The sequence below is a fragment of the Pelophylax lessonae genome, assembly GCF_965119305.1.
Source record: "Pelophylax lessonae genome assembly, chromosome: 1".
Lineage (NCBI taxonomy): Eukaryota > Metazoa > Chordata > Amphibia > Anura > Ranidae > Pelophylax > Pelophylax lessonae.
In genome coordinates, this window is record NC_138768.1 from 192,219,616 (window position 1) to 192,232,185 (window position 12,570).

A 12,570-nucleotide genomic window follows, 5' to 3' on the forward strand; every position below is an offset into this window, starting at 1 on the left:
TGCCCAGGGTCACCATGTTGTAGACTGGCACTAAAATACCTATAGATGATTGCTGGATTGGGTACCGTCAGACATTGCTAGCGCACTACAGTGAGGGGAGCTGGCAGCAGCTCGGGCAGTATTTCCAGAGTCCCATCCCCTCTTCTTAAGCCTTGTGCACATGATGAGAATATCTGCCAAATGATCGTCTGTTTTTTTTTGCATGCTAGTCTCATGTCGAAAATGAAACGTTACTAAACTTACAAAAATTCTGGTTCCACAGAATACAACTTCAGAGATGAAGCAATGTGGTGTTTTTGTATTGTAATGTATTTAGTTTCCGAGCATGCGTGGTCTTGCTCTTTGGAATGGTTTTATTTTTTGGACAAATACTGTACTGATTAAATGAAATTTGTTTGTTCTGGTATTGTAGAACATTTTCAATGTTTTGTCCCTTCAGATCATTTTGGATGAGCTGTCGTGATTGGCTCTTGAAAGCTGTGTACTAATGATCAGATTATCATACGATTGCTACCAAAGCTGTATTTTTTGCGTCAGATTTTCTGATCATGTGTACAAGGCAGGGGTGCTTTTAGGCTCTATGCCCCCCCCCCCCCAAAAGAAACTATTAAGATGAAAATCCTTATTAGCAGGCAGAATTGAATTATTGATAGGGAAGGGGATTGGTGAGGCATGTGGGGATTGGTGAGGCATGTGGGGGTGGCTGATTGGTGAGGCATGTGGGGATTGCTGATCTACTGTGTGTCTCCCCCTGCAGCAGCTGAAAGCCAATGGGAGGGAGAGAAGGGGAAGCCAGTTTTTAGCTGCTGCAGGGAGAGACACCCAGGCAATCAATACCTCGAATTGCTCCCCCCAGCTATAACGATCACCCCCTTTACTGCCCATATCCAAATGGGATGGCAGGCAGTAATAAAATAATGTATAATAATGCACATAACCATAGATAAAATACCAGCAAAATAAATACAACCAGGCATTGAGTTGGAATAAGTAAGGCCGCGGCCGTTTATTATTGGTTTAAAATAATAATTAAACAACTTTAATAATAAAATTAACCATAACACTCAAACAACCTAGCCACTACGGCTCAGGTTGCATAAATAACAAATTGATCCAAAATATTTTTCCAACCATACACAAATGAAATTAAACAACCATACACTGTAAATAAATGTTAGTCCCCCTATGCAATAAGCAAAGGTGACACTACCACATAATAATTTGGCCGCAACAAACAAGGGGAGGGAGGGGAACACCACAGCTCCGTTTCTGAAGCGATTTGAAATCCTCTGCTGAGGCACCCCTTAAATACCCCAAAAAGGGGTTCTTGGTGGGCTATTTAGGCGGGATAATTGAGCGGGAAGAGCTACTTGACCCCAGGGATAAGGTCAAATAGCCAATTCTCCCTGGATACAGGCAAAGCTTTGAGTGGGAATTTTAAGCGGGAAGGGGGACAAATTACCTCTTTAACTGCTTTACGACCGCCTGCCGCAACTATACTGCGGCAGGCAGCCACTCCTGCGCAAACCGACATAGGTATACGCTGGTCACGCGCAGGGAGCTAGGGGGTGAGCCGATGCACGGGGCAGGTAGATCTGACAGACAACCGCGATCGTTCCCCGCTGAGAGAGAACGGTCAGCTGTTGTAAACACAACTGACCGTTCTTCTCCCTGGAATGATCATAAAGCCCATGTGATCCTTCTATATAGGAACACAGGTCTCTATGGTCATTTCACAAGCCCCCCCCCCCCACAGTTAGAATCACTCCCCTAGGCTCACATTTAACCCCTTGATCACCCACAGTGTTAACCCTTCCTTGCCAGTGTCACTATTACAGTAACAGTGCATATTTTTTGCATTGATTACTGTAGTAATGTCACTGGCCCCCCCAAAAGTGTCAAAAATGTGAGTTTGGGGTCCGATCTGTCCGCCACAATGTCGCAGTCCCACAGAAAATCGCAGATCGCCGTCATTACTAGTAAAAAATAAAATAAATAAAATGACATATAAATCTTTCCCATAGTTAGTAAACGCAATAACTATTGTGCAAACCAATCAAAATACGCTTATTGCGATTTTTTTTTTTTTTTTTTAAAAATATGTAGCAGAAAACAAATCGGCCTAAAATGTTAAATTTTGATTTTTAAATATTTTTTTTTTTGGAAAGTTTATAAAGCAGAATCGGAATATATATATATATATATATATAATTTGAATTGTTGCTCTTTTTTTGTTTATAGCGCAAAAAATAAAAATCGCAGAGGTGATCAAATACCGCCGAAAGAAAGCTCTATTTGTGGGGAAAAACGTAAATGTTATTTGGGTACAGCGTGGCGCGACCGTGCAATTGTCCTTTAAAGTAACGCAGTGCCGAATCGCAAAATATGGCCTGGTCATTAAGGGGGCAAAACCTTCTGGTCCAGAAGTAGTTAAGGAAAAGGTCAATAACCTTCACCTCCGAGTCGAATACCTTCATACCATACAGCTAAATGAATGTTTTAACATATTTTAGACGTATTCCTACCCCCAACCCATGAAAAAAGGGGGTGCAATACTGCTCCTCTTTTCCCCCATTCCCCTGCTGCCAGGTCCTTCCCTGCTGGCCTTGGCCCTATGGAAGAGGACTGGTGCTACCCCCTTATCAATGGCCCTGGTACAACTCTGCTGTGTGAGCTGTGCTTTCCATTAGCATGATGTAATGGAGAAGATGAAATCAGAATCATAGTTTGTGCCATTGCCTCTACTGAGTAGTTTATTGCTGTGCTGCAATATAATATAAAGTAGGTATAAGTCTTTATTTAGTAGGCAGTATCCTGCATTGTAAATTGACATTTTTCTGAAATTTGTGCCCCCCCCCCCCTTTAGTACAAATGTGGGGGCTCTGTCTATCATTGTCTCTTTTTGTATACTCTAAAGACATCTTAAGCATGCTTGCGATAGTGTTTTTCTCAGGAAGTGTGTGTGTGTGTGTGTGTGTGTGCGCGCTCTGCTAGGGGAAATAAGAGGAAGTTTCTTGGTGAAGACTTGTGAAATAGAGGATTACATTTACTACTCGCCTATGTCTTTTGTAGTTAGGCCTTTGCTTCTTCAAAGTGTGATGGTGTTGTCAAGTACAACAGTGAACAAAATCTACGTATTCTGACCATTATAGATTTACAGAATTTTGTCCTGCAGCAACTACTATTTACATTTTTCTATTGAAAAACAGGAATGCCACTGCTGACCCACTGAAAATGCTTATTACCTGGCTGTCTTGGTAGTTTTTTGACTTGAAAAAATGAAAAATTGCAGCGCTAGACCAAAATAACAAACATCATGTTACCACAAGTGAATACATGAATACACAAATCAAATAAATGATATATAATCAAATGAAATATGAAGTGATCAAGTATAGCCACTGCAAAAAGTTCATAAAGAGAGTCCCAGGTAGTGATGATAGGTGTGATAGTTTTTTGACTAAAGCCCCGTACACACGTAAGGCGATCGTCGGCCGAGCGATCGGCCGTCTTTTGTCCAGGGCTGTCTTGTCTGTTGAAAACTGCAAAAGACTGCACACGAATTTTGTCGGCCAACAACAGCCGACTGCAGAAGTGATGTCATGTTATGGTTAACTTTCCTTGTCTTTTTTTCTTTTCTGAGCATGCTCAGTCTTGCAAATCTGCTGTCTGTCGGCCGAAATCTGTACTGACTGGCGAACAATCGGCCGTTCTGGTGTTGGCCAACAAAAATTTTAATGCCTGCACTACAGATTCTGTTCGGCCGAAAATGCGCTGTCGGCTGTCGGAAGCATCATACTAACAAGCCTACAATCGGCCGATCGGTCGTCGGCCGAATATTTACGGCCGACAATCGGTACGTGTGTACGGGGCTTTACTGACCCAAAGAATGATGTCAGATTGCTGGTTTGCATGAAGCGAGAGAGACGAGGCCACTCTGGTAGGGGTGGATGGCTGGTCCAGGGTAGAAGTGAAGAGATGGCACTTCAGGCAGCACTTATATGAGGAGAAGCAACTCTGAAAGATCATGAAGAAAAGTGCACTATTAAAAAATGTATTGTTGAGCACAAGGGATTAAAAACACAAGATTGTAGTAAGAAGATTATGTGGAGTCCTCATGCAATTCACTTATCCTTTGTCTGTCTGCAGGGGGGAGAATGGAGAGAGCCGTCCAGCAGCTGTTAGACTCCCCGAAGACGTGCAGGAGCTAGGAAATGAGTAAACAGTGAGGCGGCCTGGGTCCCGGAACCATGCTGAAACGCACATGGCCGATGGAATGTCAGATGAGGGCGGTAACGCGTTTCGGAGCATGTGCAGCTCCTTCCTCAGACCTACGCCCATATTCGCTTAGTGAGCTTAGAAGAGGTGGGGGAGGAGTAAAGGCCCGGTAATTGGAGGAGTGTGGAGTTGGGATTGTATTGCTGGAGACACGCTAGGAGCGCAGCCTGTTTTGATCATAAATGCGTAGATTGTGTTGTTATGGAGAATAATAGGAAATATAAATAATGGTGAAAATAAAGGTTTAAATTCCTTTTATTACCATTTTTTGTACTTCCTGTTATTCACCATACGGACACGATCTACATGTGTATGATCACAACAGGCTGCACTCCCTGGTGTCTCTGGCTATACAATCCTGACTACTGGGCCTTTACTCCTCCCCTTTCTCCTCCCCCTCACCTCTTATAAGCTCACCAAGCAAATATGGGCATAGGTCTGACAGAGCCGTGCATGCTCTGAAACGCGTTATCGCCCACCACCCTCCACTGACTTCACACCAGCATGGTTCAGGAACCTGGGCCGCCTCACTGTTTTCTCGCTTCCTTGCTCCTGTACGTCTTCCTGGAATCTGACAGCTGCCCCCCCCCCCCCGCAGACAGAAGAAGGATAAGCAACCTGCATGAGGACTCTCCATTATATGCCTAATTCTTACTACAGCCTGGTAGGTGTTTTTAATCCCTTGTGCTCTACAATAAATCTTTTAATTTTGCACTTACAGTCGCCTTTCCCTCTTCTTGCTGATTTGCATAGTTCTGCTTAACCAGTGCCCACAAAGCTTAAAAAACAATTGGATAGGCATGATAGGAAAGGTCAGCGAAGACATCCTGCTTATTTCTCTCCCTATTGGTTTCCTGACAGGTATATCTGCTGAGGTGACAGCTATGCAGGTAATTCTGCTCTCCATTTTGGAATTCTATGCAGATATTAGAGGAAATGTTAGTAATGCACCAACGTTGTGCTTCATGGTGTGCAAAAATGATTGTAAAATGTAACTGTAAAAATGCAGCAAAGAATACACACATACTTCCAGCATGCATATGGGGTAAGGCTTCAATGTGCATAGAAAAATACAGAGTGCTTGCACCATTGTCGCCTTCCTTTATGTAGAAGAGGGATCTCCTATTTCCTCGTTACATCTCCAAGGACAGTGCTTTGCCATGCAGCAAGTGTTACACAGCGCAATGCAACACTTTCCAGAAAGAAACACTAGTAGGTTTTGGTTTTTGTTTTTTTATCCTTGCATGAATTCATGTTCTCCAATTACTTTTATGTGATCATGCTTGCACAGCCCAAAATATTCTCTAAATAAATAAACAGAAGTGAAAAAATGTTATGTAAGTGCATATTGTACTGCATGTGCATTTTCAGGTCTCGTTTTACAGGGAAAATAACTGAATACAAAACCTCATCACAGAAGTTCCTTTTCACTGTTTGATGAGGTTAAAACCCATCCTGGCATGCATTAGGGCAGCTTGAATCCACTCCGTATTACACAGAATATGTATAAAGCAAGATAATATTAGTACTGGAAGCCACCATTTCATTTAAAACACAGGTTATCATCATAGTGGCTAACCTATTCGCTTCTTATAGATCCTCAGGACTTAGGAATATGAAATGTTGGGGTCACATATTCCTGATATGTGCCTGCTGTACCATGTACTTTTATGAGAAAGTATCCTGTTCTCTTTCTATTGTTTCCTTTGTGTTAAATCCCTGGTGTTTTTGCCAGTCCATTTGTTTTTCTTTAAAAAAAACTGACCACACTAGGCATGAGAGCACAGTGTGATCCGTTCTCTAGCTGCGCTGAGAACTCAGCCTGCTTTGTTCCAATGATCAGACTTGCCCTGCCCTCCTCCATCATACAGCCATCCATTGGGAAGACCAGTGTCCCACAGTTTCCAATCCCCCCAACCCCCAGCTCCTTATGCAGCGAAGTGTGTGATCTCTTATAAAGAAAAAAAGAAAATGGGAAAAGTGTATTTATAATGTTTTTATAATGGTTCTGCACTTCCGCCTAGGGGGAGCACACGCCGACAGCAGGCCGCTTCTGCTGCTATTGCTCACAGCAGAGGCTAATCTGCGTGTGGCAGGCACTGGATGTCAGGCAGAACCATGATCTGACTATGTAAACAAGGCAGATCACCATTCTGACAGGGGGGAGGTTTGTGGATTTTGTGTTCCTGCAAAGTGGGGAATAAAATCCATCACTTCCCTGAGTAAAAGCACCACCATATAGTACAATAAAACACTGGCTAGGCACACAGTTAACCCTTTAATTGCCCTAGATGTTTAATCTCTTCCCAGCCAGTGTCATTTGTACAGTGACCATGCATATTTTTAGCACTGATCACTGTATTAGTGTCACTGGTTCCTACACAGTGTCAGTGTCTGACTGTCCGCCGCAATATTGCAGTCCCGCTATAAGTCTCTAATCGACCTATTACTAGTATTTAAAAAAAGAAAAAAGTACAGTATATATCCCATAGTTTGCAGACGTTACAACTTTTGCACAAACCAATTAATATACGCTTATTGGGATTTTTGTTTTACCAAAAATATGTGGAAGAATACATATTGACCTAAATTTATGAGGAAATTTTTGATTTTTTTTTTTCTTTTTAATTGGATAGGTTTTTCTAAATTGTCTGTTTTTTTGGGGGGTTTTTTTGTTTATAACGCAAAAAATAAAACTGCAGTGGTGATCAAATACCACCAAAAGAAAGCTGGGATAAAATTACATAAATTTTGTTTGACAATTGCATGGTCATGCAACAATGTACCCAGTTAAAATAACGCAGTGCCGTATTGCAAAAAATGGCCTGGTCATGGGGGGGGGGGGGGGGGGGGCGGAACCTTACAGAGATCAAGTGGTTCAACTGAATTGGTTGTTTGTTTTACAAGGTTTGGGTTTACATATATTTTAAGTGGTGAGACTGCTTTATCTGAATTTCCAGGGCTGCTAACCAGTTGGGGCCTTCCTCAGAAAGGAGTCTCACATGACCAATAACTTTGTTCTTAATTGATTTTATGTTATGTAGGATCAGACTGTCCTGTCCTGCTGAGAAATAACGACAGACTGGTTGAGCAAAGTAAGGGACCCCAAGCCCCATCAGCATCCACCCAAAAGTGACATATCATTTTGTGAGGACTTGGCTCTTTCAGCTTGAGCTTGAAGTGGTAGGCCCTATTCATACCTTTGGCAGGCTTCTTTGTCCTCTAAAGCAGTGGTCCTCAACTCCGGTCCTCAGGGCCCACTAACAGGCCAGATTTTAAGTATTACCTTGGGGAGATGCAAACTAGAGTACTGCAATCACTGAGCAGCAAATGATATCACCTGGGATGTATTTCAGTTATCTTGCAAACCTGGCCTGTTAGTGGGCCCTGTAGGCCAGGGTTGATGACCACTGCTCTAAAGGAAAGGTTTCCTTTAACTGCTTCTCGCCCACCCACAGTAGTTTTACTGGGGGCGAGCAGCACAGGCAGACCAAAGTACCTGCATGTTGCCGGCTTTCTTCCGGGCTTGGGGTTGGTCTGCGAGCCCCCTGCCAACCCATGCTGTGAGTGGACACCGCATGTTTGACAGCTGATTTCAGCCAATGATTTTCACTGAAGTCAGCTTATTGGCTGATCACATACGCAGAGTGTCCAATCACACAGTTATATGTGTGTGATTTTGTAAATGGTGATCTGGCTAAAAAACAGATAGTAAATACAGCATACATTACACATTGTTAGGCACACAGTTAACCCCTTGAATGCTCCTAGATTTTAACCCCTACCCCAGCCAGTGTTCTTATTACAGTTTCAGTGTACAGTATTATCATCGATCACTTTATTAATATCACTAGCAATGTCAGTGACCCTCCCAGATAGTATCTGTCTGTTAGCACCAGATTGTCCGCCACCCTACCACAGTCGCATTATTAGTCGCTGATCACCACCATTACAGCATAGCCTTATTGCTGCGTAAATTACAGTATATCCACCATAGCTTGTAGATGCTAAAACTTTTGCAAAAACCAGTTAATATACACTTATTGGGACATGTAGCAGAATACATTGTGAGCTACATTTATGAAGAAATTTTAAATTTTTTTTTTGGATATATTTTAGAACCGTACATATTCAGTCTTTTTTCGCTGTGTATATAATTAAAAAAAAAAAAAAAAACAGATCCTATTTGTGTGGAAAAAAAAAGATATAAATTTAAGTTGCATACAGTGCTGCATGACTGCGCAATTGCCAGTTTAAATAGCGCAGTGCTGAACAGCAAAAAATGGCCTAGTCATGAGGGGGGTAAAACCTTCAGGAGGTCTAGTGGTTAACACCAATCAGATTTTCCCTTTTTATATAATGCAGGTTACAAAAACAATAAAGATCAGGATTGTGGTTGTGGTGGCCACATGGGTGTGTTTTAACTTTTGAGTTTGTTTGTCCATGGCAAATAGTCCTCAGCCAACTTTTAAATTACCAAAACATTGTATATGTTGATGTTCCTAATACATTTGCTCATTTAAAGCTTTTATCATTCTTAACCAGATTACATCTGTATCCTTAAAACAGGTGTTGGCTTTAAGTAGAATAGTTAAAGATTTATTTCTAAATGTTTTTAATGTTTTTTATTTTTGGTTAATAGTTTTAATAATATTTTTTATTCTTTATTTTAATTCAGTGGCGACAGATGTTTTCAGCTCCAAATATCTGGCTGTCCAAGCCCAAAAGAAGATTCTTGGCAAGATGGCGTCATCGAAATACATAGCAACATCCTTGATTGATGACACCAGTGGGGAAGTGCTAGATGAGCTTTATCAAGTCACCAGAGAGTTCACACAAAGCAAGAAAGATGCTGAGAAGATCATCAAGAACCTCATCAAGACAGTGATAAAGCTGGCTGTCCTTTACAGAAATAACCAATTCAACCAAGATGAGATTGCACTGATGGAAAAATTCAAGAGGAAAGTCCATCAGTTGGCCATGACTGTGGTCAGTTTCCACCAAGTTGATTTTACATTTGACCGCAATGTGTTGTCGAAATTATTGAATGAATGTCGTGACCTTCTTCATCAGGTAATCCAACGCCATCTCACAGCAAAGTCTCATGGACGTATTAATAACGTGTTTGACCACTTCTCAAATTGTGAGTTTTTAGCTGCTCTGTACAATCCATTTGGACCTTACAAACCCCATCTTCAGAGACTATGTGATGGTGTGAACAAAATGTTGGATGAGGACAATATTTAGGACACAAAGGTGAAGTTCCTTAGTTACTTGCTGGAAATTGAGTTCGATAACAGATTGCCATGCAGGAGAAAGAGACCACTTGTGAAGGGATGTTTGATCTGCTGATGTTAACACTGGAAACTGATTATTTTGTTATCTAGTGACAGTTTCTGGTTCTCCCTGGACCAATGTTACTGGGCAGTAATTACATGCAGATAAAACTCCTCATACATGCTGGACATACAGTAGCTTGCAAGTGGAAAGGAAATACCTTGAAGCAGAAATCTCCAGTTACGTTGGACTGTTAAAAAGGTCTGCCATAAGGGCAAAGCCATAAATGGCTATTTTCAAGGTTGCATGATGCAAAAGAAAATTGCACGTGTGTTTGCCTCTGTTGCTATGTAAAATATATTCTTTTTGCATTTATATGATCTTGATAAGTAAATGAATAAAAAAGGCAGCTTAATTTTGCTTATTTTTCTAAAATCTTTATGTAATTATTATATTCATGCAAATCCTGAAACTTGTGGTCATCAAAGTGCACTGCAATTTGTGATCCATTGACCCAGTGCAATACAGTGATAAATGGTACACCGGTATTGTCATTTAGGGCTGTCTATTTCTTTATGTGGGAAGCAGAATTGCACTTTTCTTATTGCCAGTCAAGCTGTCATCCAAGAAAATAAAAGTTTATCCATTCAGAAATTGAAAACTTGTGTTGGTTTTCATTTTTATATTATAGATACCTGTTTCCTGCAGTTTAGAGTTTTTGTAGCTTTAAAGAAAATATACCTTAACTATCACATGAGTAAAATAATAACGAAGGTCCGCCAACAACTAAAAAGGTTTAGACAAAATTTGATAAACTACATCTTCACTATGTGCTAAAATTAATTACTCAAACACAAACTACATGAACAGAGGTCACCTTTAGTAGCAAAGGTCAAATGATCAGTATAACTAAACAGGCATGCAAATCTCAACTTTTCCTTGAAAAGTTGAAACTTGCCTCTACCTCCTCCTTTCTCCTGAGGTTAGCTATTTGACTCAAAAATCATATAGGATATACACGCTAAAACATATAAATTACAAATGAGCAGCCAGTTAAGCAATCTGTGACACTAAATGCAAGAATTGTGATAAATATATGAAACTGCTAAAAAAATTGAACTCAATATTGTGAAAACACAAAAATGAATCCATATAACAACATCAAACTTATTGGGTAAAAAATTTGTATAAAGAAATCACACCAAATATATAAATAGTCTCCATAAGAGCTCATTCACAAGGACTAAAAAAAGCCAGTCCCTCGACGTCCTCTCTTTTACTAAACTAGTTGGGCGTGGTTCGTTATCACGCACGCTTGCAGACCGACGGGAGAGTCTGGTGCAGTCACACAGCCTGCTGGTTTTTTGGGCGAGCAATCTTTTTTTTTTTTTTTATTGCTATATGCAAGTTTTAAGCCTATTGCCCAAGGATTTGCTTAGTGTGATTCCCTTTGCAAGTTTCACTTGATATATTTTTAATAAATATTTTTTATTTGCTACACTATGGGCGTATATGCTTTTTATTTTCTATCCTGCTGACGAACCAACCTGACTGGATCACGTTTGGCATGGTGGAGTTTCTCTTCATAGGGAGATATATTTGACCATACTATATGATGGTTCACAGGATCTGGTGGCTTTAATACTTGGTGTCACCGGGTTGTGGAAGCATTACGAACTGTGATTGTGGGGATACTGGTGACGCAAGTGAATTGTAGATGATTTGTTTCCTTTTGGACTTTTTCACATATATTTTCCCTTTTTAGCCCTTGTGAATGGGCTCTTATGGACACTAATTTTATATAGTTGGTGTGATTTCTTGATACACGTTTTTCACCCAATAAGTTAATGGTATATTGATTCATTTTTGTTAGTACACAATATTGAGTTCAATTTTTTAGCGCTGCTTCAAATATTTATCCTAAAACTATTTGAAGGGGATTGAGGACTTTTTTGACATTTATGGAAAAATCCCAAATTTGCATATAATTTTAGCTACCTGTGCCTCTACTAATTTATGTTTTTCAGCAACGGTAGCTACTGCTTATGTATATTAAACCTGGCCCAAAACGTTTTTAGTATAGTTAGAAATATGAACTACAGGCACATTGTGATGCCTTCAAGTACCTCCTTTAGTCCTCTAAGAGATCGTTATGTCCCCATGAAGCCCCTTTGATTGTAGTGTGGGTGATTAGGCCCAAAACAGTTTATCTATCCTATACCCCACCATCTGTCATTCAAATACCTTTACTACCTAACTAAATGCTAGCATTTGACCATTGAATAAGAGAGTAAGGCTTAGTGTTGGAGAGATCATGGCTTACTCTGAAGCAGAGGTTGAGGCTCCATAAATAGACTTGGGTCAGGAATGAAATAGACTGCACATGGACGTTTAATACTTGTACTTGCAGGTACCACAAGAGTGCCTAACATTGTTACATTAGAAATGTTTTAGGCCATGAACCAGGTTTTCGGTCAAAATGTAAACTTCTGTTTCTAAGATTCCCCTGTTACCACATGGATGTAACCCATTCCGTACATAGGTATATATTGCTTTTTGCCTTACTGAATAGGATAGATAATACAGGAAAACATTATTAGTACATCAAATCACTGGGAATAAGTACATTATAAATATTTTTTATACTTGTGACAGTCAAGTATCTTATATCTAGATAGAACACTAACATTTAATTCTGGTCTCTACTATAGCCGACAGATGAACTTTAAATAGTGCATAATGCATTTACAATGCATTCAAGACTTCAGCTGAAGAACTGCAAAACAGAGCCTGCCATGGCAACTGAGTATTTTGGTAGTTCAAGAACAGTACTATGCTGCCATATGATGGGTATCTCCTTCCTTTTAAAAAAGGTTTTAGCCCTCAGTCTTGCACATTTATGTGGTAAACCATCTTTATTGAAATTTAGTAATGCATTTATCCTCCTCAGATTGACATCTTCCCAAAGGTGTTTATTTTATAAGTGCCTTATGCAAACCATGGCAGTGGTAATTC

General features: G+C 40.3%; 1 protein-coding gene across 2 annotated transcripts in view; it reads left to right on the top strand.

Moving 5' to 3' along the window:
• The window catches only part of TNFAIP8 (TNF alpha induced protein 8), a 187,953-nt gene extending 177,747 nt beyond the window's left edge, over positions 1-10,206 (top strand). For both annotated transcript variants that reach the window (XM_082251779.1, XM_082251778.1), the window contains exon 2: positions 8,957-10,206. In XM_082251779.1, the coding sequence (XP_082107905.1) occupies positions 8,957-9,525 (569 nt within the window). In that variant the 3' untranslated portion in view covers positions 9,526-10,206. The remainder of the gene's footprint in view (positions 1-8,956) is intronic.
• The last annotated feature ends 2,364 nt before the right edge of the window (positions 10,207-12,570 follow it).